This window comes from Oenanthe melanoleuca, unplaced genomic scaffold (genome assembly GCF_029582105.1).
Source record: "Oenanthe melanoleuca isolate GR-GAL-2019-014 unplaced genomic scaffold, OMel1.0 S001, whole genome shotgun sequence".
Lineage (NCBI taxonomy): Eukaryota > Metazoa > Chordata > Aves > Passeriformes > Muscicapidae > Oenanthe > Oenanthe melanoleuca.
The window spans coordinates 5,842,842-5,867,352 of record NW_026612650.1 but is presented as its reverse complement, the minus strand read 5'-3'; the positions used below and the strand labels follow the sequence as shown (position 1 = coordinate 5,867,352).

Below are 24,511 nucleotides of genomic sequence, written 5' to 3'. Positions count from 1 at the left end.
AACTTGAATTCCTGGGAAAAAGTTCCCAAAATACAGCCTCAAATATCCCCCAGATCCAACCAGGAACATCTCAAAGCTTCCTCTTCTACAACAAACCCCTGGTGAGAAAGGATCTGGGGCAAAATACTGGGATTTGGGGAAAAAAACCCAAATGTGGGGGAAAAAAACTGAAATTTTGGGTAAAATCCCAAATTCCTGGGAAAAAACCTTAAAATGCATCCTTGAATACCCCCTAAATCCAGCTAGAAACATTCCAAGGTTTTCCCTTTTATGACAAGCCCATGATGAGGCAGAAATATGGGGAAAAATACCGAGATTATGGGGAAAAAAACCCCAAATTTTGGGAAAAACCCCTGAATTCCTGAGAAAAAAAAAACAAAATCCCTTGGGATCACTCCCAAATCAAACTGAGAATAACCGCAAAGCTTCCCCTTCTACAACAAGCCCATGGTGAGACAAAAAATTTGGGGGACAGTACCAGAATTTGGGGAAAAAATCTAAAATTTTTTAGAAAAGTCCTGGAAATTCTGAGAAAAATTCTGAATTCCTGGGAAAAAAAAAAAAAAAAAAAAAAAAAAAAAAAAAAAAAAACACCCAAATGCAAAGCTACCCCTTCTACAACAAATTCATGGTGAGACAGAAATTTGGGGGAAAATTTTGTTTTTGGGAAAAAAACCCCTGAAATTCTGGGGAAAAGTCTGAACTCCAACCAGGATTTCCCAAAGGTTTCCACCTGGGAACTCCTCTAAAAATCTCCATGAATTCCCTCAAAATTCCTCAGAAACTCCCAAATCCTTCCCAAAATCTCGCTGAATTCCCTGAAAATCCTTCATTAATTCCCAGATCCTTACTAGGACTTCCCAAAATCCCTCAGAAACCCCAAAATCCCTCAGAAAACCCCAAAATGCCACCTGGAAATCCCCCCAAAAAATCCCTCAGAAACCCAAAATCCCTTGGAAAACCCCAAAATGCCACCTGGAAATCCCCTAAAAATCTTTCAGAAAACCTCAAATCCCTCAGAAACCCCAAAATGCCCCAAATCCCTCTTGAAACTCCCTGAATCCCCCAGAAATCCCCCAAATCCCCTCTAAATCCTTCTGGAACCTCCCAAAATCCATCAGAAAAACCCCAAAATGCCTCCTGGAAATCCCCCAGATCCCTTCTGGAACCTCCCCAAATCCCTCAGAAACCCCAAAATATCTCAGAAAACCCCAAAATTGCCTTCTAGAAATGCCCCAGATTCCCCAGAAATCCCTCAGAAACCCCAAAATCCCTGCTGGAAATCCCCCAAATTCCCCCCAAAATCCCTTCAAAACCCCAAAATGACTCCTGGAAATCCCCTGTGCCTGTGAGTTATGGGGGATTTATGGGGTCAGCTATGGGATTTGGGGCCAGTTTTGGAATGTGGGATTAGTTATGGGGTCATTTATGGGATTTGAGATCAGTTCTGGGATTTGGGATCAGTTATGGGGTCATTTATGGGATTTGAGATCAGTTCTGGGATTTGGGATCAGTTATGGGATCATTTATGGGATTTGAGGTCAGTTCTGGGATTTGGATCATTTATGGGATTTGAGATCAGTTCTGGGATTTGGGATCAGTTATGGGATCATTTATGGGATTTGGGATCAGTTCTGGAATTTGGGATCAGTTATGGGGTCATTTATGGGATTTCAGATAAATTCTGGAATTTGGGATCAGTTATGGGATCATTTACGGGATTTCAGATCAATTCTGGGATTTGGGATCAGTTATGGGATCATTTATGGGATTTGAGATCAGTTCTGGGATTTGGGATCAGTTATGGGATCATTTACGGGATTTGAGATCAGTTCTGGGATTTGGGATCAGTTATGGGTCATTTATGGGATTTCAGATCAATTCTGGGATTTGGGATCAGTTATGGGATCACTTATGGGATTTGGGATCAGTTCTGGAATTTGGGATCAGTTATGGGATCATTTATGGGATTTCAGATAAATTCTGGAATTTGGGATCAGTTATGGGATCATTTATGGGATTTGAGATCAGTTCTGGAATTTGGGATCAGTAATGGGATCATTTATGGGATCATTTATGGGATTTCAGATCAGTTCTGGAATTTGGGATCAGTTATGGGATCATTTATGGGATTTGGAGTCAGTTCTGGAATTTGGGATCAGTTATGGGATCATTTATGGGATTTGAGATCAATTCTGGAATTTGAGATCAGTTATGGGATCATTTATGGGATTTGGAGCCAGTTCTGGGATTTGGGATCAGTTATGGGATCATTTATGGGATTTCAGATCAGTTCTGGAATTTGGGATCATTTATGGGATTTGGGATTGGGTAATTTGGGGTTCTGTCTGTGCCTTTGGGATACTTTGAGGTGTTTTTTGGGGTAATTTGGGGTGTTTGGGATAATTTGGGGTTCTCTGTTTCTTTGGAATAATTTGGGGTGGGTTTGGGGTAATTTGTGATTCTCTGTGCTCTGGGGTAACTTTGGGGTGTTTTTGGGATAATCTGGGATGTTTTGAGGGTAATTTGGGATTCTCTCTGTGCTCTGGGGTAACTTTTGGGTATTTTTGGGGTAATTTTGGGTGTTTTGGGGGTAATTTGGGATTCTCTCTGATCTCTGGGGTAACTTTGGGCTGATTTTGGGCTGATTTTGGGCTGTTTTTTGAGCTGATTTTTGCTGATTTTGTCTGGTTTTGAGCTGTATTTGTCTGATTTTGGTTTTTCTCCCCATTCCCCGCAGCTGTCAGAGAACCCTCCAAACCACATCCTGCTCTCCAAGGAATCAGGAATTCCAGGGGGAACTGAGGGAGATCACAGGGGGAGGAGATGGAATTTTGGGGGGAAATACCGTGATTTTTTGGGGGGGAATTTCAGGATTTTTCGGGTGGTTTCTGGATTTTTGGAGGAATGTTTTTGGATTTGGGGCAGGGGCAGGAATTTCTGGATTTTCGGGGAACATTTCTGAATTTTTGAGGGACCATTCCCAGGTTTTTTTGGAGGAACATTCTTGAATTTTTTGGGAGACCATTCCTGGGTTTTTGGGGGAACGTTTCTGAATTTTTGGGGAACATTTCTGAATTTTTGAGGGAACATTCACGGAATTTTTGGGGGACCATTCCCGGATTTTGGGGGAACATTCTCAGATTATTTGGAGGAGCATTCCAGGGTGTTTGGGGAGCATTTCTGAATTTTGAGTGGAACATTTCCAGGTTTTTGGGAGACCTTTCTTGGGTGTTTGAAGGAACATTCCCAGGTTTAGGGGAACATTCCCAGGTTTTTTTAAGAACTTTCCCTGGAGTTTGGGAGAACATTCCCGGATTTTTGGGGACCATTTTCAGGTTTTGGGGGAGCATTCCCAAATTTTTGGAGGAACATTCCCATTTTTTTTTGTGAGGAACATTCCCGGGTTTGGGGGAACATTCCTGCATTTTTTTGAGGGAGCATTCCTCGGTTTTTTGGGGACCATTCCCAGGTTTTTGGGGGGATCACTCTCGAGTGTTTGAGGAACGTTTCCAGGTTTTTTGGAGGGAACATTCCCGTGTTTGGGGGAACATTCTTGGGTGTTTGGGGGATCACTCCCAAGTGTTTGGGAAACATTCCCAGGTTTCTTTGGGGGACCATTCCTGGATTTTTTGCAGAACATTTCTGAATTTTGGAGGGAACATTCCCAAATTTTGGAGGAAACATTCCCAGGTTTTGGGGACCATTCCCAGGTTTTTTGGGAACCATTCCCAGATTCTGGGGGAACATTCCCTGGTGTTTGGGCTACCATTCCTAGGTTTTCTGGGGGCCATTCCCAGGTTTTCTGGAGGAACGTTCCTGAATTTTTGGGGGCAATATTCCTGGGTTTTTTGGGGGACTATTTCTGAATTTTTGGGGAATTTTTCTGAATTTTTGAGGGAACATTTGCAGAATTTTTGAGGGAACTTTCCTGGGTTTTTTGAGGGAACTTTTTTGGGTTTTTGGAGACCATTGCTAGGTTTTTTGGGGACCGTTCCTGGGCTTTTGAGGGAACATTCCTGGGGTTTTTTAGGGAACATTTCTGAATTTCGGGGTACCATTCCCGAATTTTTGTGGTACCATTCTCGGAATTTTTGGGGACCATTCCCATGTTTTTTGGGGTACTATTCCCAGGTTTTTGGGGTACCATTCCCACATGTTTTGGGGTACCATTCCCACATGTTTTGGGGTACCATTCCTGAGTTTTTTGTGGTACAATTCCCAAATTTTTGGGGTACCACTCCCAGGTTTTTGGGGTACCATTCCCAGATTTTTTTAGTACCATTCCCAAACTTTTTGGTGTTCCATTCCTGAATTTTTGGGGTACTATTCCTGGTTTTTGGGCTATCCGTGGCCCTATTCCCCCGTGCCAGGTTCCTGGGGTTCAAAGAGATGCGCCTGGTGCCTGGCACCACGACATCGCCTTGGTGGAGTTGGACACCGAGGTGCAGGCGCTCCAAGATCACCCAGAGCAACGCCACAAAGATCTCCTTCACCAAAGAGTGACCCCAAAACCTTCCCAAACACCCCCAAACCCGAAAAAAACCTGCCTGGAATACCCCAAAATCCCAGAGAAATGCCTCAAAAACCTCTCCTGAATATCCCAGAACTGCCCCAAAACATCCCAAAATCCCAGAGAAATGGCTCAAAACGACCCCTCATAACCCCAAAACTGCCTCAAAACACCCCAAATCCCTTCAAGCTGCCCCAAAATCAACTAGAAACACCCCAAAATCCCTCCAAACCACCCTAAAATGCCTCCAAACCACCTCAAAATCCCTTAAGGCTGCCCCCAAATATCCCAGAATTGCTCAAAACCAGCCCAAAACACCAAAAAATCCCCCAAAACTGCCCCCATATCCCACAGAACCGCCCCCAAATTTCATAGAAATACCCCAAAATCCTAGAAAAGTGCCCCAAAAATAGTCCTGACCCCTCCCTAAACCTACCACTTGCCCCCACTCTCCCTGGTAAGTTCACTGCGGCCCAAATCCTCCTTTTTTTATCCCAAATCCTCCATTTTTTATCCCAAATCCTTCTTTTACCCCAAATCCTCCTTTTTCCAAACCCAGAATCCTTTGTGTACTCCAGATGTCCTTTTTAGACCCCAAATTCTTTTCCCACCTTAAAATCTCCTTTTCCCGCCCCAAAATTTCCTTTTTCAACCCCAAATCCCCTTTTCTCACTGAAATCCTGACTTTAAATCCTCGATTCCCACCCCAAATCCCTTTTTCCTTCCCCAAATCTCCTTTTCTATTCCAAAATCTCATTTTTCCATCCCAAATCCTCCTTTGTCCTGGTTTGAAGGACAGATGTCTGCCAAAAAAGGCAAAAGTTCCTCTTTGAAATGGTGAATGTAAGCCCCCTCCCTCCAGATTATTATTATTATAATTTTGAAATTAAGGGTCTCTCAGGCAAAGATAGGGGAATTAGGAATAAGAATTCTTTACTAGGAAAATTAAAATAGAAATACAGTCCCAACCCTGACAGAGTCAGAATATAACCTGATACCCCATCAGTCAGGGTGTTGGTAGCAGTCCCATTAAATGGTGGCTGCATCCTCCTGCAGTGGCAGATGTGGTTCAGTTGGAGCAGTGCTCCTGTAGAAGGTGCAGTTTTCCTCTGAAGGTCCAGAGATTAAAACAATTAAATTTAAAGTAAATCAATATTGATTATAACATGTTTAACAAAATTGATTAAAACAATTGTTTTTCTAAAACCATTTTGAAACAAAAAACTTAACTTTACTAAAACGAATAATACCAACTATACAAACACAAAAATTTGAATGATTTTTTTTTTTTTAAATCCACTGCTACATTTTCTATAAACACTAAATCACAAGCAGTTCTTAAGCATGCACACCCATTGCTCATACACCCCAATAGCTCCTTTGGATAACTTTCAAAGTTACAGACATTCTGATCTATGTCTAAGCTAATATCTTGAGCTCTGATTGCATTACTTTTACAGATAAACCCTTGTTGTTTCCAGACAATGTAAGTTTCCAAATTAATAGTTTGTTACTTTTCGCCAATTTGACAGGCCCATTCTCTATGCTCAAAAGAATAGAGAATAGCTCTGTCATGATTCAGCCTTAATGCAATGAGAGGGAATATTGAATGTAATGAAACATTACATATGGTGAGTGCAAAAGCTGTGGCTGTGCTTATGCTGGGGTAGTAGTTTCACCAGGATTGGAATTCTGTTTCAAAATAATGAACATTATTCCAAATTATTCTCTGAATTTCAGTAGGAAAAGTGGTTTCCTCCACTTCTCGTATAATTGAGGCAGCAACTGACTGCATCCACAATTGAACCTGGATACAGCAGAGAGCTAAAGAAATGTTAGCCAATTTTTTCATTAATACTTCTAAATCAATACTATTCAAAATTCCCAATCTTGTTCCCACAACACCGGTTATGTCTCTTGTTTGTTTCTTGAAAGAATCCTCCTGGTCTTGCATTGGCAATTTGATTTGTTTAAAAGACCATGCCAAATTAAACAATATTTGTTGTTGGCTAGTTTACCAAATTACCTAAGATCCCATTTTAAATATTTTCAGGCTCAGTATAACCGGTGGTTGGGTAGTAGGTGTTATAATATTAACATCAAGTTCCCCTCAGTATTTTATATTTTTTTTACCACACATAATTTCATAGGAAAATTGTACAACAGTTCAATTTGATTTTGAATCTTCACAAAATATGCAGGTTCGATGAGGGACTCAGCAATTAATCTTCATGTTCCATGGTATTATTCTGTGAAAAGTAAACACAACAGAATCTGCCACAAAGAGGCAGGAGGTTAAAATGATGGAACTATTCATCATGTAATGCAGACTGGAATTCTATTTACTTCCCAATAATTCGCTGCCAAAAAGGGAGCCACTCTGTACCTCCTTTAAACACAGGATGAAAATCAGTGTAGTTGCAGACAAAGGAGGCACTCCACACTTCAAGCTGGAAAACACTCCAAATAACCATCAACAACCCAACCCAAGAGCCACCCCGTCCCCCAGCAATAATTTGTTCAGCAGAAACATTAGTGAACAAAGCATTAGTGAACAAAGAATTAGTGAACAAAGATTGTTTGGGGGAGAGGGCAGAGGCTACTTTAATTACCGAGGCAGGTTTGTTGTAGCTGCTACCCAAGCTCTCAGTTTCTGTTATTGCCAGATTTTTTACAGTTCCTTCTGTTACTGAGAATTTCTGGGCCACCCTGTCAGGGGGGGCAGTCCTAGTAGTGGCTGTCTTCAAAAACTTCACTTCCTGAGAAGGTGTTTGAATTTTCTCTGAGGCAATTTGCAAGTTAGGGCTTTCCAAATGGGAGATTATTTTTTGTTAGGTATCTCCCACTACTTCTATTTCATTTCTTCCCACAAGGGTATCACCAATATACTGTTAAACAACCCCATTGTCAGGTTTGGGTTTTTGGATTGGCCATACAGGGGAGTTTTGCAAGACCTGTATAACCAGTTTGAGCCTTCCTTTGGCACCAGGAGGAGGGTATTGTTTTACATTTACAGGCAATTGCATAGGTGATTTATAGCCAGCAGTGAGTTTTATTTCATGTATAATTTGCAAGCAAGCAGCTTTTTGAATGTTTTCTAGGAGTTGGTCGGGAGTACCAACTAAAGCTACAAGGTCTCCCCTTTCCAAAGGGTTAAGCCCTGCTGCCCAATAAACTGCACACTGAGGTGGGGACCATAAGTTACGTTTGACTTCTGTTGTTAAGAAAGTCCCATGTCCCCAGTACCCACTAGCTGCTTCTTCTGATAATTTAGTAGCAGTGTACAGGATTTTTGTAGTGGTTATTTGTGGGTCAAAATTCTCATCATTGATAAAACTGTATTCTGTTTTAACCAAAGGTCTCAAGCTAGGGCAGCAGTATTTTCCCAAATTTCCACTATTTTTCATCAGAGTCAGTTTTTTTTGAGGATATATTTGATTAGTTTCTTTCTCTTCTGTTTCTTTTGGTAAATCAGTGTGTTTTAAAGTGTTGGTGTGTTCTTGTCTTAGGGCAGCTCTTAAAGAATGATTCTCATCTCTTAAAGAATGAATCTCATCTCTCAAAGCATGATTGTCATTCCTTTCTTCATCTAGTTGTTTTTGCAAAATTTCCACTAAATTTTGTAGGGAGTCAATAATTGCTCTTTCTTCACTTCTTCGCGTAAAGCGAGTTTCTATAGCTGCCGTAAGACAGGTGCCCAAAACTGAGCAGAGAATGGTCTTATTTTTGCCCAGTTTGAATTTTGTTTCATGTTGCAAAGAATGTATCCTATCAATCACATTTTCTAAATTAAACCAGTTACTGTATGCCCAATCTTCTCCCCCTTGGGAGGGTCTGGCATTATACTTAGCTAGCAAAGCATAAAAAGCATTTTTATCTTCTTCGGACATTTTTACGAAGGGACTAAAAGCACTCTCAGGGAGGCACACTTAAAATTACACAAAAAGCACAGCTAAAACTGTGTTTCCCTTCTCGTCCCTGGAGCGGGTGAAGAGACCACACTACTTGGGAGGTACTACCTTAGTTACAAAACAGCTTGTCTCTTCGTGATCCCAAGTAGTCAACAACAAAACAACAAACACCCAGCCTTTATCTGAGGACAATCCCCTTTCTTCCCTGCCTGGGTTAGGGGTCCAAAACAAGAAACACCCAGCCTTTAGCTGAGGACAACCCCTTTCTTCCCTGCCTGGGTTAGGGGTCCAAAAAAACAAACACCCAGCCTTTAGCTGAGGACAATCCCCTTTCTTCTCTGCCTGGGTTAGAGGATCAGAAACTGCCTGGGAGGTTCTCTCCTCAACTACAACAAGCAGCTTAACAACACATATACAACAAAAACACAAGTCCCATCTTTTGCACAGTTGAGATCCTTTACAAAAAATTCTCCGATAACTGAAATGGAGTTGATTCTCCACCTGGGTCTGTGTGCAGATTGTGGGAAGAACCCAATACCACCTCCCTTGCTTTCCAACACTGTTCAGTCCTCACGGTACTGACAGGCTGGGTGCAGCTGAAATGGCACAGGTCTTCCCCTGGTACAAAGTGCACAGAGAACCCCCAACTCCTCCAGTATCAGGGAATCCTGCCGACTACGCCAATTAAATGTCAGGGTCCACACCACATGCAGAGTCCTGATAGGTTCTTTTAGGGATCTCAAAGCGCAAAAGACACAGCAGGAGACAAAACCAGCTTACTTTTGCAAAAGATGCGCTTTTATTTAGTGCCAACAAAATGTGATAGAGGGACAGAGAGAGAGAGAGAGAGAGAGAGAGACAGAGAGAGAGAAAACGGGTTGGGATTATAGCTACCAGACGGGCAGACGATCCTCGTGGAACCAGCCAATAGATGTCCGTTGCCGTCCGGGGAGATCTCGGGGGTCTTTAGTTTGAGGGTGTCTATTACACTCTTTTCCAAGGTGTCGGGCGACTGGCCAAACAGGTGAGGACTTTCAGGGACAGCTTTGGGTTCCGTGGGGGGAACAAACCCACAACAAGCCCAAGCGAGTCCTTGTCAATGAAACAAACACAGGGCACTCCATCTCTGACCAGTTCATTGTTCTCGCACCTGTGGGAGCCTTGTCGACTAAACACAGTTCAGTGCACCATGACTATCCGTAAACCAGTCTCCTGAGAAACCAGTCCTGGTCCGATGGGCAACACCTGCGAACCTGGCATTCCTGAAATGCCTGGCATTCCTCCCATCCCTGGCCAGCGCCTTTAAACTGCAGTTTGAGGAGTCTTCTTAGGCCTCAGTCGAGGGTCGTTGGGCAGAACAAGCGAGAGGCTTTCAGATGGACTCTCACACAACCCTTGGATATAATGAATTTTGGGGCAGAATCCCAATTTCAGCCATGAGCGTGTGGATGAGAAGGCCAGTTCTTCCCCATAGGAAGGAAAGCACAGAGCCCCAGTATTTCAGGGTGAATTAGAGGCGACCACCAGAGGCCAAGGCCAGCCAGGCCTGTCTGTCCTGGCATCTTTATCTGACTGGAAGAAAACCTTGCATAGAGGAGAAATATCAATTTTGGCCATGGATGCCTGGGTGGGAAGGACAGTTCTTTTCCATAACAAGCACAGTCCATGGCCACAGAGTTTGAAGGTAGGTGAGAGGTGGCTCTCAGGAAGCCAAGGGCAGCCAGACTTGTTGGCAATGGCAGCTTTTGTCTAGGAACAATCTCTGAATATATGGAATTTTTGAATGGGAAGAATCTCATTCTGGCCATGGGAAAATAGAGGAGAAGGGTCCTTTTGCATTTGAAAGAAAGCCCAGAGCTGCAGTGTTTCAGGGCCATGTGAGAAGAGACCCTTGACATGCCAAGGGCAGTTGGACCAGTCAGGCCAAGCCAACCACATCTGTTACCTGTTCCATTGGATCCATGGGGTCCCACAGTGTCACACTGGCCCCTTGTTTCCATGGGGTCCTGTAATTTCACAGTGGTCCACTTTCTCCATGATGCCTTGGAGTGTAAAAATGGTTTTCTTGGTTGCATAGGACTGTACAATGATACAATGTCCCCTTGGTTCCATGAGGCTGCAGAGTGTCACAATGGTCTCTGTGGTTCCATGTAGTCCTGCAGTGTCCCAAGGGTCCCTTGGTTCCACTGGACCCCTCAGGATCACAATGTCCCTGTGGCTGCACAAGGCCCAGCTGTGTCACACTAGCCCTTTGCTTCCTTGGGGTCCCACAGTGTAACAACTGTCCCTTGCTTCCATGAGGCCTTGCAGTGTCACAATGGTCTCCTTGCTTCCACAAGGTCCTGCAGAGCCCCTTAATTCAACGAGGCCTTGAAGTGTCACAGTGGTCTCCAGTATTCCATGAAGGCCCACGATGTCACATTCACGCTTTGGTTTTGTTATATACATGATTCGTGCTAATTAAATTGTAACAATATTGGCAAAATTGTAGCATTATAATTAATCAATAATTGTATTTAATTGCAATAAGGCAAAAAGAGATAAAGGAAATGGTTAAACAAAGCAGAAAAACTCACCGTCCAGATGTTAGGTGGGAGGCAGGATAGGAAGGGTATAGGTCTAAGAACAAGTGGCTAGAAATAGGTTTTCGACCTTGAACTGGGCCAAATTGGGATGATTCCAAAGAGTTGGTCACTGGAGTGAGGCCTCTTATGGGAATATATATTTATTATATAACTCTAAGCTCAGTGCGCCTGCGGTACCTGCAAGGTCAAACAGTGAACACTGAGGAAGACCCAGAGCCTTCATCGGAAACAAGAGCCCGAAAGGAGACCCCCGACCACTGGTGACACATGCACAGCACAATATAGTGACAGAGATTTTAGGAACAGAAACTAGGAGGAGCTTTCTAGAAAATTCTGTATTAATATGTATTAGTAAACAGTATATAAGTGAGATTTTATCTTGACTGGTTTGGTACACGCGGAAGGGAGAATCCCTCCCCGTACCCCCGGCCAGTTTTGCTTATGCTTTATTCAAACGAACCATTGGACCTCTATTATACTCAAATTACTGGCAAACTTTGTATTTACTCAAATTTATATAACTCATATATTTTAATTGTATTAATTTATATACAATTGCTATTATTAATAATTTACTGCTAATTTTAACTTTGTGGTTTGATTAATTGGACAAAATCAAACACATCCAATACCCATTTATAACAACAGAAAGAGGGATTTGGAATTGGAATGGGCTGCCCAGGGAGGTGGGTGTGTCACTGTCCCTGGAGGTGTTTAAGGTAGAAATTGGACATGGCACTGAGTGCCGTGGTCTGGGTGACAAGATGGTGTTGGGTCACAGGTTGGAGTTGGGGATTTCAAAATCTTTTCCAACAGGGTTAATTCTGTGATTCTCTGATGATTTGACACTGCATTGCACTTAGAGAAGCAAGAGGGCTGTTCTTACAGTGTGGGGCTAAATCTAATCAAGGATTCATTGTGGCAGTCTGGGGTTTCATGGAATCCAAAAAACCATTTTAACACTGTGTGGCTTTCTAGGAATGAGGAGACTTTTGTGACACTTTGGGACTTTGTGTTACAATAGAGCCATGTTGACACTGCAGGGCCTTGTGGAAACATGGGGCCAGTGTTACTCTTTGGGGCCTTGTGGAGCCACTGTGACACTACAGCACCTCACATAACCAAGGAGCCATTGTTACACTGAGGGGAGTCATGGTGTGAAGGAAACGATTTTGACCCTGTAGTGCTCCATGGGACCAAAAGGCCTTTGTGACTATGGAGCCTCCTGGAATCATGGAGACCATTGTGACACTCCAGGGCTTCATGGTGTAAGGGTGATACAAAGTTGGGTGTGAGTGTGGTCCTGCTGGAAGGTTGGAGGGCTCTGCAGAGGGACCTGGACAGGCTGGATCCAGCATCCAAATCCAACAAGATGAGGTTTAACAAGACCAAGTGCAAGTCCTGCACTTCGGCCACAAGAAGCCCTGCAGTGCTCCAGGCTGGGGACAGAGTGGCTGGAAAGTGGCCAGGCAGAAAGGGACCTGGGGGCACTGATGGACAGCAGGCTGGACATGAGCCAGCAGTGTGCCCAGGTGGCCAAGAAGGCCAATGGCTCCTGGCCTGGATCAGGAATGGTGTGGCCAGCAGAAGCAAATCTGCTGGGCACCCCTGACCTGCCCCCAGCTCTGCACACAGACGTTGCTGCTGCAGCTCCAGAGAAGGGAACAAAAGGGGCATCTCTGGAGAAAACTTTGCTGGGAGTTCCTTTAGTTCATTTAAAGCCACTGAGAGAACAGCTTCTCATTGACACAGTCTGTGACCACAGCAAAGCTGGAGGGAAGCAAAATGAGAAAGGGTAGAAAAAGTGACCTTTATGTATAGTATTGTGGACAATATTAAAAAACAAAAAAAAAAAAAATAAGAGAAAAAAGAAACAACATAACAAATCCAACAAGAAATATCAAAGATTACTTTTATTACAAGTGATTTGCAGAAATTGGCAACCAGTTTACTGTTTCTTAAACCATCCAGTCATCATTGTGCACACTGCAGCCTTGAGCTCCTGGTTCCTAAGGCTGTAGATGATGGGGTTCAGGACTGCAGGCACCACTGAGTACAGAACTGAAACTGCCAGATCCAGGGATGGGGAGGAGATGGACGGGGGCTTCAGGTAGGCAAACACTGCAGTGCTGATGAGAAGAAAGACCACAGCCATGTGAGGGAGGCAGGTGGAAAAGGCTTTGTGCCGTCCCTGCTCACAGGGGATCCTCAGCACAGCCCTGAAGATCTGCACATAGGAGAAAATAATGAACACAAAACAACCAAATGATAAACAGACACTAATCATGATAAGCCAAAGTTCCCTGAGGTAAGACTGGGAGCAGGAGAGCTTGAGGATCTGTGGGATTTCACAGAAGAACTGGCCCAGGTCATTGCCCTTGCACAGGGGCAGGGAAAATGTATTGGCTGTGTGCAGCAGAGAATAGAGAAAGGCACTGGCCCAGGCAGCTGCTGCCATGTGGGCACAAGCTCTGCTGCCCAGGAGGGTCCCGTAGTGCAGGGGTTTGCAGATGGACACGTAGCGGTCGTAGCACATGATGGTCAGGAGGGAAAATTCTGAAGACATGAAGAACATAAAAAGAAGCACCTGAGCAGCACATCCTTCATAGGAGATGTTCCTGGTGTCCCAGAGGGAATTGTGCATGGCTTTGGGCACAGTGGTGCAGATGGAGCCCAGGTCAGTGAGGGCCAGGTTGAGCAGGAAGAAGAACATGGGGGTGTGCAGGTGGTGGCCGCAGGCTACGGCGCTGATGATGAGGCCGTTGCCCAGGAGGGCAGCCAGGGAGATGCCCAGGAAGAGGCAGAAGTGCAGGAGCTGCAGCTGCCGCGTGTCTGCCAATGGCAGCAGGAGGAAGTGGCTGATGGAGCTGCTGTTGGACATTTGCTGTCTCGGGGCATCATGCACTGGAAAAAAAGGCATTGATAAATTGCACCAACTTTGTGGACTCAATCCTATGCTAATTTCTTAAGAATTCACTCAAAATTCCTTCTCTTTCTCTGGGAAAATTTCTCTTAAATTTTTAAATTTCAAGCTCACCTTAGCTTCGAAAGCAGCCAGTGGGTGCTTTTGAGTTACTTACCCATTCTCAGAGGTAGAAAAAAATTCTCATCATCAGCATTTCTGTATGCATGACTTTGGTGAGCCCAGAGGGAAAACAGATCCCTGTGCCCCAGTGTACTCAGACCTGCTGGTCCCACCCAGGTGCACTTGGCTTATTACACCTCCCTCTGTTTCAGGGTAATCAAACTTAAAATGTGCTGGAAAAATAAAGTGGACTTCTGGAATGCTCCAATTTAAAAGTCAGTCTCTTTAAACCCTTCTCTCTTCCCTAGCACCTGAAGAGGGAGGGTATCCAGATTGCTCTGGCTCTCTGCTGCCTGGAATTTTTTCCTACTGGGAGCTGATTCTCTCTTTCCAAGTCTTGTCCTTGTCAGTGGTGCCAGAACCCATGCCAGCCTTGGGGGCTCAGCTCTGTCCTCCAGACCCCTCTCAGAACTGGGCACTGCCCACGGTGCTGCTGCTGCTGTCTGTAGGCAGAGAAGGGTGAGGAGGCACTTTGTGAGGGAAATCTGAGGCAGATTTGCTGGTCCCCAGTTGGACAGTGCAGGAGTCTCAGTGACACAGACACACCTGACAGCCCCTTTCCCTTCCCTTGAGGAGAAAGCTGAGAGCAGTCCTGGCCATGCAGCACCCTCCGCACAGCAGGAGGAATCTGCCCTGATGGGGGTGGCTCCTTCCACCTCCAACTTCTCCCCACAGTGCATGGGGAGCTGCCAGGCAGGCTGAGAGCTGCCCCTGGCAGGTGGCACATGCCCTGGGCTGGCCAAGAGCCCTGAGGGCTGCAGGAGCTGCTCTGCAGAACAGCCCTGGGCAGCCCTGGCTGCAGCCCCAGCTTCAGCCCCTGCAGCCGTCCCTGGCAGCAGGAGCCATCCTGCCCTGTCCCTCTGACGGTGCCCAGGGCAGCCCCGCTCTGCAGCACATCCTCCTCCTCCTCCTGTGCCTCAGAGAAACTGGGAGAGTCCTCCTGACACATCCCCCAGGCTGTGGGCTGTGCTGGCTCCAGGAGATCCCTCCAGGAGCACAGGGGACATTGCCCTGCACCCACAGACTCACCATGTCCAGGGCTGTGAAGATGTTTCCCCAAGTGAAGTCTGAGCTCAATGTCTTCCCAGTGCTGATTGTCTTCAGCCTGTCTGTGCCTGGCTCCTGTCCCCTCAGTGCCTGCAGGCAGTGCCCTCAGCCCTGCTGGGCTGGGAGAGGAGCTGCTTCTCAGAAGAAATGTCATTTTGAAGCTTTTCCTGCTTGCCAGTATCTTCCTCTGTGCCAGGAGACACAACACAACGACTTTAATGAGCTGCTCAGGAGTTTGTTTTTTTAAATCAGATTCAATCCCTCAGAGAGTGTTTTTAAAAAAAACTTTTAAAGAACTCAAAATCAAATTAATATGCCAAAGTTTCTTGAAGTTTTAATGGGTCCCACTGAGGGACGGGACTCAGAAAATGCCCCAAGGTTCCAGTTAGAGCCAAACACTGGAGGCACTGATGATAGATGAAGATAAACAAGGGAAAGGTTTCTCGGATGCTGAGCAAATCTGGTTGTGTTTCAGGAATGCAGAGGGCCAAGGCCTGAGCCCCAGACCCTGGCAAGGCAGATCCTGTCCCTCCCTCATTGCTCAGGGCTCTTCCCGGGCACTGGGCTCTGGGGATGTGCAATGCCAAGGGCAGGACCATGGGGCAGCCCCTGCCAGGCTGCTGAGCAGGGACAAGGAGGCAATGAGGCCCCAGCACAGCAAGGCTCACTTGTCCCCTGCTGGCCTCAGGCCCAGGGCCAGCAGCCATGGCCCAAGTGCTGCAGCAGTTGGCTCTGGCAGGGCCTTTCAGCTGCTGCCCATCCCTGTGCCCTCTGCAGCCCAGGCTGTCCTACGGTGTCCATGCCCTGCGCCTCTGTCCCTGCAGGCTGTCGTCATCCCCCGGCTGCCCCACCTTGCTGGCCCTTCCTTTGCTGACAGCTCTGCGTCCTGCCTGCCTCTGCCTGGCCACACAGAGCCTTGGGCTGCTCCAGACTCCTTCTGGGGGACGTGTTGCACCACAGCCCTGCCCTGGGAGAGAAATTCCTTTCTCTTTCTGTCCGTTCTGGACCATCCCAGCTGCCCTTGGCATTAATTCTTTTTTCTCTGGCTGTTTTCCACTGTGTCAGAAGGATCCACCATCCCTGAAACCACCCTTCCATCTCTCTCAGGGCTCTCCTCCACTCTCCTCAGTCTCTACTTCACTGAGCACCGAGCTCCTTTTTCCCTATCTAGTGGTCAATGATTTGATGCCTTGGGCATCTGGACAAGAAGGACAGTTCTTCTCTAAAGGAAGGAAACCTCAGAACCCCAGGTTTTGAAGGCAGATCAGAGGCAAAGGCAAGCCAGACCTGTCTGTTATTGGAGCTTTTGTCTGAAAGAAACCCTTGGATATATGCAGAGTTTAGGAGGTGGAATTCCATTTCAGGCATGGGTGCCTGGACCGGAATGACAATTCTTCTCCACAGGAAGGAAAGACTGATTAGAGGCAGTCCCAAGGAGGCCAAGGCCAGACAGACCTGTTTGTCTTGGCAGCATTTGTCTGGGAGCAATCCTTGTATAGATGGAATTTGGGAGGCCAAATCCCAGTTTTGTCCCTGGGCATCTGGACAAGAAGGACAGCTCTCTTCCATAGGAAGAAAAGTATAGGGCCCCAATGTTTCAAAGGCAGATGAGAGCTGGCCCTCAGGAAGCCATGGGAACCTAGACATTCCTGGCAGCTTTTGTCTGGGAGCTATCCTTGCATACAAGGAATTTTAGAGGCAGATTCTCATTTGGCCATGTGTGTCTGGACATGAAAGATGTTTCTTTCCATGGGAGAAAAGCACAGTCCCCCAGTGCTTTAAAGGCAGATGCAATGTCGTCCCTATGAGACCATGGCCAGACAGAGTTGTCTGTCCTGGCAGGTTTCATATGGGAACAATCCAAGGATATAATCAAATTTGGAGGTATCCCAATTTCGGCCACTCGGCACCTGGAGGAGAAAGAAGGAAAGCATGGAACTTTAAGATTTCAGGGGCAGATGAGAAGGAACCCTCAACATGCCAAGGTCAGCTGGACCAGTTCTGGCCCCAGGAGGCCAAGTCAACCAGGTCTGTTCCATGTTCTTGGGTCCTTGGAGCGCTGCAGCTTTACAATTACCCCTTGGTTCCATGAGGCCCCACAGTATCACAACAGATCTTTGTTTCCATGAGGCCCAGCAATATCACAATGTTCTCCTTGGCTCTGCAGTGGCACAATGGCCCCTTGCTTCCCTGAGGCCTTGCAGTGTCAAAATGGTTTCATAGGACTGCACAATGACACAATGGCCCCTTGGTTCCAAGAGGTCTCAGAGTATCACAATGGTCTCCATGGTTCCATAAGGTCCTGTGGTGTCACCATGACCCCTTGGTTCTATTGGGCTCCTCAGAATCACCATGGCCCCTTGGTTCCACAAGACCTGCCTGTGTCACACTGGCCCTTTGCTTCCATGGGGGACCATAGTGCCACAATGGCCCCTTGTGTCCATCAGACCTTGCAGTGTCGCAGTGGTTGCTCTGGCTCTATGAGGCCCTGTGGTGTCTCAATGGTCCCTTGGTTTCATGCAGACTCAGAGTGCCAGAATGGTCTCCTTGCTTCCATGAGGCCCTGCCAAGCCTCTTGATTCAACGAGGCCTCAGAGTTGTAGAATGGTCTCCAGGATTCCATGGGACCCCGCAGTGGCACAATGGTCTCATTAGTTCCACGAGGCCCTGCAGTTCCACAATGGCCCTTTGGTGTCACAAGAACTTGAAGTTCATAATGGTATCAGCAGGTTCCCCTGCCTGTTCACAATGGCCTCCTTGGTTCCACAATGTTCCATAGTGTAACAATGGTATCCTTGGTTCCATGGTGACACAGTGTCACAATGGCCCCTTGGTTCCATGAGGCCCTGTGATGTCCCAATGGTCTCATTGGTTCCCTGACTTCTACGATGGCCCTTTGGTGTCACAGTGTGTAACAATGGTATCCTTGGTTCCACAGTCAGAATGTCCCTGTGGTCTCACAGAGCCCCACAGTGTCACTATAATCCCCTTGATTCCATGAGGCCCTGCCGTGCTACAATGACCCCTTGCTCATACAAGGCCCTGCAGTGTCACAATGGCCCCTTGGGTCCAATGGGTCCCAAAGTGCCATAATGGTCTCCATGGCTCCCTGAGGGCCCACAATATAACAATGGAATTTGGTTCCATGACCCTTTGTACTGTGAACATCAGTTTTCTTGGTTCTGCAGTGTCACAATGGACCCTTGGTTCCATGAGGTTCCTGGCCTCCCACAGCCCCTCACAGCTTCCCAAAGCCCTTCATGGACCCTCATGGCCCATTACAGCCATCCATGGCTGCTCATTGCTCTTCACAGCCCTTGAGGACCCCTCACAGCCTCTCACAACCCCTCATGGCTCCTCCCAAAAGAGAAGGGGTCAGGCCCAGCTTGTTCCCCTTTTATTTTGTTCCCTTCACAGCGACGAGTAAAGAAAGGCTCCAATGGAGCCTTTCCCAGCGTTTTCCTCGGGGTTAACTGTGGGATGAAGCTCTGTGCTGGCGCTGCCCGAGCACGACATCCCTGCAGCCCCAAGGCCTTTGCTGTCCCCATGTCCATTCCCTGTCCCCAGTCCTGCCCAAGGCCTTTGCTGTCCCCTGTGTCCATTCCCTGTCCCCAGTCCCACCCAAGGCCTTTGCTGTCCCCGTGTCCATTCCCTGTCCCCTGTCCCACCTAAGGCCTTTGCTGTCCCCGTGTCCATTTCACTGTCCCCAGTCCCACTCAAGGCCTTTGCTGTCCCCATGTCCATTCCTTGTCCCCACTCCCGCCCAATGTCTTTGCTGTCCCCGTGTCCATTCCCTGTCCCCAGTCCCACCCAAGGCCTTTGCTGTCCCCGTGTCCATTCCCTGTCCCCAGTCCCGCCCGGCTCTGGCAGCAGCAGGAGCCGCAGCTCAGTGGGTGCCGGCCCGGCCCAGCCGGGGCTCCCGGGCAGGAGCAGCAGCAGCACCGGCCCCTTCCCACCTGCTCCTGCCTCGCTCCCAAGGGCTTTTTCCAGGTGAATTCTGGAGCAGAGCAACAAACAACCACACCTTGATTCCTCAGGGCCACCTGTGCTGCCCTGACCCAGCCTTTGGAGAGAGAAAGGGTTGGGTCCCAGCGCTGCTTTCAACCCTGTTGTACTCACCCTGAGGTGACAGCAGAAGGCTTTTCTTGCCTTTTTGTTGCCTTTGCCTTGGTAATTGTAGATCTTGGCTGCTCTCCTTCTTCTGCTTGCCAATTGAATTTTATCTGTAAAGCTGAAATTGTCTTTTTCAATCAGTGCTACCCAGGGTGCTTTTGTGACAGGGAACTCAGGCTATATGTTGCAGGCATCATGAGTAGCAGATTTGAAATGTTCACAAGTCCCTGAGCACAAAATTGAGGAGAACTAAAGACACACAGGCCACTTTTAAAGTGCTCAAACACAGCCCTGTTACTGGAGCTGCTGAAATAGAATCACAGAAATTGCCTCTGGAGTGTCAAATGCAATGAAAAAATCCACCAGGACAAAGAGATATCAGAACTTTTCTCCTCGCTTCATTGTTCCTTCTGAGCAGCAGCAGAAAATGGAGATGCCCAGAGGTGTTTCCAGCTGCTGCTGGTCCCAGTGGGAGCCCAGCCTGCTGCCCAGCCCCAGCAGGATCCTGAGCCCAGCCCGGGCAGCTCCCGCAGTGTCGGGAGCTCAGCGCACGCGGGGCCGGGCCCAGAGCCCCGGGCACGGCCGCCCATTGCGGGGCAGCAGCCCAGGCGGAATGTCCTGCGGCCCAAACCTCCTGCTCCTGCCACACAGCGCCCAGCCTTCTCCCCTGCTCCTCCTCTCCCAGCACGGCACAAATTCCAGCTCGGAGGAGGCTTCCCCAGAGAGGGCTCAGGCTCCTGTTTCAGGCTGAGTGTCCTGCAGAGGAACAGGGCATCCTTCAGGCACTTCCACAAGCTCAGGGTTCTCATTCAATGGGGAATCTGGCATGGAAATAGCCTTGCTATACAGGACAAAAGCAAAGGGAATGAACTGAAAATTATTAGGAAAAATTACCCTTCTTACAAAGTTAATTCTCACCATTTCTCCTTTTCTGATGATTTCAGTCACCTACTGAGAAGTCCAGCTTGTTCTGGTGCTTTTCATGAACTGATGGTACTTCTGATTTACACCAGTGCAAGAGATGTAGAATCAGCTAAACTGAACACAGAAACAATCTCCCTCTGCCAGTCCATTTTCACATTCTAGATCACTTTCAAGATGTCTAGGTGTTGGAATGATTATCACACAACTCTCCACTTGTGGCTGCAGGCTCTGGAGATTCTTTCTCTGCATTCAGTCATGGTTGCATTCCCTAACAATTCCTGGTACCACCTCCTGTTTTCTTAGGTTAGAATGGTAACAATGAAAACCTTACCTATGGCAGAACTCTCCAGCCCAGAAGGAAAAGAAAGAACAAGTTGCCAAGTTCTCAAAACCTTTGTCCTGCTTTGCTGCAAGAGTCATTCTTCAGTTGGTAGCACATCTTGTGACAGAAGCTGCACCTCATCCCCAGGAAAGGTTCTTGGAAAGCGCAAAAATGACTGTAGAGAAGATGCTGGGAAAACTGAAAACAGCTATAAAGAAGTTAAATGAAAATGGAAAGAAACAATCCAAGATATTTTACTCTGTTTATATTTTATGCTCCCCTTTTCCATCTTGAACTACTTCTCCATCCCATTAATTCCAAATGGATCTCACCTCTAAGATCCATGACTTGTCAAGTTTTAGACACGGTAAAATACCATGAGCTACCCTCTTGCCTTTCCCTTTTTTTCTTGAAAAGGAATGCTGGAGACACAAGTGCAGTGCTTGGGTCAGGTACAAATTCTGCATTCAGGGAATGTGCTCAGATAGTGTTTGAGCCCCAGCAGGAACAAAACAGAGCATCAACCAAGGGGATTCCTCTGCCACCGTGCAGGAGTCAAGACTCTGGATCTTGGCTCAACACAGCGAAGTTCCTGTGTTTGGACAGACCCAGGGGCTGGCAATGGGGAGAGCAGGGCTCGGCGTGGGGGTGAGCAGGGAACGGACACACGGACAAGCAGACAAATGGTCCCGGCGCTTCACTTGTAGCAGCAGCAGCAGCAGTGGCGGGAGGAGCAGCAACAGTGAAAGAAGTGAAAGAAGCAAAGGAAGCAAAAGAAGCAAAAGAAGCGACTTTGTCGACTCCCTCTTGCTTCTCCTCTCCCTCTCTTGCTGTCCCGCACACTCTCTCAGAGTCTCCATTTCATGCTTTACCAGCCCTTCTTCTCCCAGTCTCTCTCCTCCCTTTCCCAGACTGAGCCATGCCCCCAGCCCGCCCCCGGCCCACCCACGGCCCCGAGGGGGCTGCCCTGTCCGTGCCCCCACCCATCCTGCCGAGGTCTCGCCTCTGCCCGGCTCTGGCCGTACTGGCGATGGAGCTGCTGGGTGGGCATCATCATCAGATGAGGATGAATTTTGTTAACAGCATCCCAGAAACAGCACCAACAAAGAGAACGATTGCTGTCAAAATGCTCCAACATGGAGCAACACAAAGGATTTATCTGTGCCAAGAAAAGAGTAAAAATATAATAAAGAATTATATATATAATAAAAAATTAAATATATATACTTTCACATATATATAATGACATTGTAAAATAATGCTCCGCATACTAATTGTTTTTAGCTTTGGCTGCTCAGGCATGTAACACTTTATAGTCTACACAAAATGACTGGCCAGGACACAGACATCACTGGTGAACTCTGTGAGATTGTATACAACGAATGAAAGAGGAAAGGATAAAATTGGCTGGTTTTATAGGGTTTTATCCTAACACTAGGATGGGGAATGCTTTGTCTGTTCTTGTGAAAAATAGAGTAAGACTGCTGGGGTTTTTCATATACCAGGCTATCCACAACCTGCAGTACTGATTGAACAGATGAAGGGGTTGTTAAAAGAGCAGTTGAAAACTGAGGAAATGGGAATTTATTGCAATGAAAATCCCACCTCACAGATGTGCTCCATACCCTTAACAATGGGCCCACTGGAAAAATGTAAACGCCCTGGATGTGCATGGCTGCATCCAGTTTGAAAATACAGCCATGGACAATGACACTGTGACTGCCTGGGAAATTATTCTGGGTGTGATGGCTCCCGACAGGGCCCCTCCAGAGGCTGCAGGGCTGGACCTTTATGCATTGCAATTAATTAGGATAAATCAGAAATGAATGAGAGCTATCAATACTGGAATAGGAATTCAGATTCCTCCAGGACACTTTGGCTTGATAAATACACACTCGAGCTTGGCCTTGAAGTGTTCATGTCTTGGGAGGACTAATTGGTGCAGATTATCAAGGAGAAATTAAAGTAATTCTATTAAACAATAGTGAAAAATTGGATTAATAAATCTCATGGCAGGGTAGCATGATTATTGATATTGCAGTTTTTAAAACAACTGTGAAAAAAAGACATCCACCTCAAATCTCTGCTGTTCATGGAGATAAAGGGTTTGGATGCACCAGTCCTAATAATGGAGCCAGAGTGTGGGTGCAGGGGCCAAATGCCCTCCCAGGCCAGCTGAAGGAACAGCTGTGGGGAAAGACAGCACTGTTTGAATCCTGAAACCTGGGTGATAAGGATGGGAATATGTCCCTGCAGCCAAGTGTTCTGTGCCAGAACAAGTGGATGTTATGGGATATTGTTTTACAGATCCTGTAGGACCAAATCTCCCTGTTTGTCCCAACAGCTCTTTGGAAAATGCTCTGATCCACAGGGCTCCATGTGAAGGCTGATGTGACACTGAGGCACTTCCACACAAATTCCATCCAGGAGCCTGGGTGCCCTCAGGAACTGGGACCAGGCACCTCTCCAGCCAGAGAGGAAAGGACCCACCAAGCCTTGTCACCCACAGACAGCGTGGTACAGCTGAACAGAAAAGGACCTTGGGACATTATTCTGGAATTAAACAGGTGTCAGCTCAGTGGACAACAGGATTATTGTTCCTAACCAAAATGAGATTGAGGAAAAAGAATGAAAACCATGTCACTACATTAATACTGAAGTCTGTAAATTGTATCTGGATAATCAGGCAGAATTTTTGTTTGCTGGAAACATCTCTAGAGTATAAACAGGGATTAGTCTTGAAAATTGTAATGAAAATGTAAAGATAAAAGCAGCCAAAATACTGAATTTAAAAAATTGCTGGATATGTTCTCAACCAGAGGGAAATCAAGGCAGAGTCATGGTTTGTCATGTTTGTCATGGCTGCTTTTTAAAAATGAGCCCCATGGTGCATTTGGTGCTGAGCCCTTGAATGTCAGGGCCACAGAGGAGATTGCACAAACCTTTCCAGGAGTCCAAGGCAGAAGAAAAACCCAAAATGTCTCAAAGCATTAATGGCACCCACTGAGGTCAATCCCTAACACAGGCTCCTCATGGACTCCTTGGAGGAGAGAACTGGAGGCCATGATTGCCCAAAAACCTTTCAGAGAAGAAAGGAAAAAGAAAAGTACCTTAAAAAGCTGTAGTACCTTGAAGCATTAATGAGCCCCAGTGAGTGTTGTTACTGAGAAAGGCTTTCAAGAGACTAATTAAAGCTGATAATTGGAGGCCATGATTGCACAAAGTTCTCAGAGACTCCAAGGCAAAATCAAAACCCAAAGTCCTCTGAAAAACCTGCAGTCCCTGGGAGCATGCAGGAGGCCCCAGGGCCATTCCTGACCAAGGCTCCCCAGGGACTGGTCCCAGCAGATCCCTGAGGCCACTGGGATGTGGGGAGATGCTGAGGGCAGGACAAGGGGTGAGAGTGGCCAGCCTTGCTGGGGCTGTGTCAGGAGGCCCCAGTGGCTCAGGACAAGGTGTCTCCTCACAGCCCTTGGTGGCACAGACCCTGCTGTGCCCCAGGGCACCAAGACTTGGCTTCTCTTTGTCCCCACCTGCAACCTCTGCCTCCAATTTCCTGCCCTAACTGGAATCTGGAGACACTTTCTCAGTCCCTAAGTGGGACCCATTAAAACTTTAAGAAACTTTGGAGTTTGATTCTAACTTGGAGTTCTTGAGAGGTTTCTTCACCTCCCTCACAGGGACTGATGTTCAGGGCCTCAGAACAAGCCCCCAAGAGGGTCATTATATTCTTTGAGCTGTGTCTGTGCTGCTAAACTGGGCTGGGCTCCTGGCACAGAAGGAGATGCTGGAAACCCAGAAGAGCTTCAAAAACACATTTCTCTTGCTGAGCAGCTCTTCTCACAACCCAGCAGGGCTGGGGCACTGCCTGCAGCCACCCCAGGCACAGCACAGAGGCACAGAGAGCTTCAATCAGTCAGGACTGGGAAGATGCTCAGAAGTGAGTGGGGCAGAATCACTCCCAGCCCTTGGCACAGGAAGCCTCTGGCTGCAGGACAATGCACCTGCAGC

General features: G+C 47.0%; 4 protein-coding genes across 5 annotated transcripts in view; 1 reads left to right on the top strand and 3 right to left on the bottom strand.

The window, feature by feature from the left end:
* Positions 1-20,192, bottom strand: part of LOC130266144 (olfactory receptor 14C36-like) — a 255,402-nt gene extending 235,210 nt beyond the window's left edge. Inside the window, exon 1 of the mRNA XM_056515484.1 lies at positions 19,261-20,192. The gene's annotated coding sequence lies outside the window, so the exon portion shown is untranslated. The remainder of the gene's footprint in view (positions 1-19,260) is intronic.
* Positions 1-24,511, top strand: part of LOC130266127 (uncharacterized) — a 1,034,314-nt gene that overhangs the window by 256,829 nt on the left and 752,974 nt on the right. The window lies entirely within an intron of this gene.
* The window catches only part of LOC130266132 (olfactory receptor 14A16-like), a 540,143-nt gene that overhangs the window by 459,669 nt on the left and 55,963 nt on the right, over positions 1-24,511 (bottom strand). The gene's annotated exons all lie outside the window — the stretch shown is intronic.
* Positions 12,958-13,905, bottom strand: LOC130266191 (olfactory receptor 14A16-like). Its single transcript, XM_056515559.1, has one exon. The coding sequence runs from the start codon at positions 13,888-13,890 to the stop codon at positions 12,958-12,960; it is 933 nt and encodes a 310-aa protein (XP_056371534.1). The 5' UTR covers positions 13,891-13,905.

Coding starts and splice junctions, on each gene's coding strand:
- LOC130266191 (XM_056515559.1), bottom strand. CDS start 13,890: ATGTCCAACAGCAGCTCCATCAGCCACTTCCTCCTGCTGCCATTGGCA.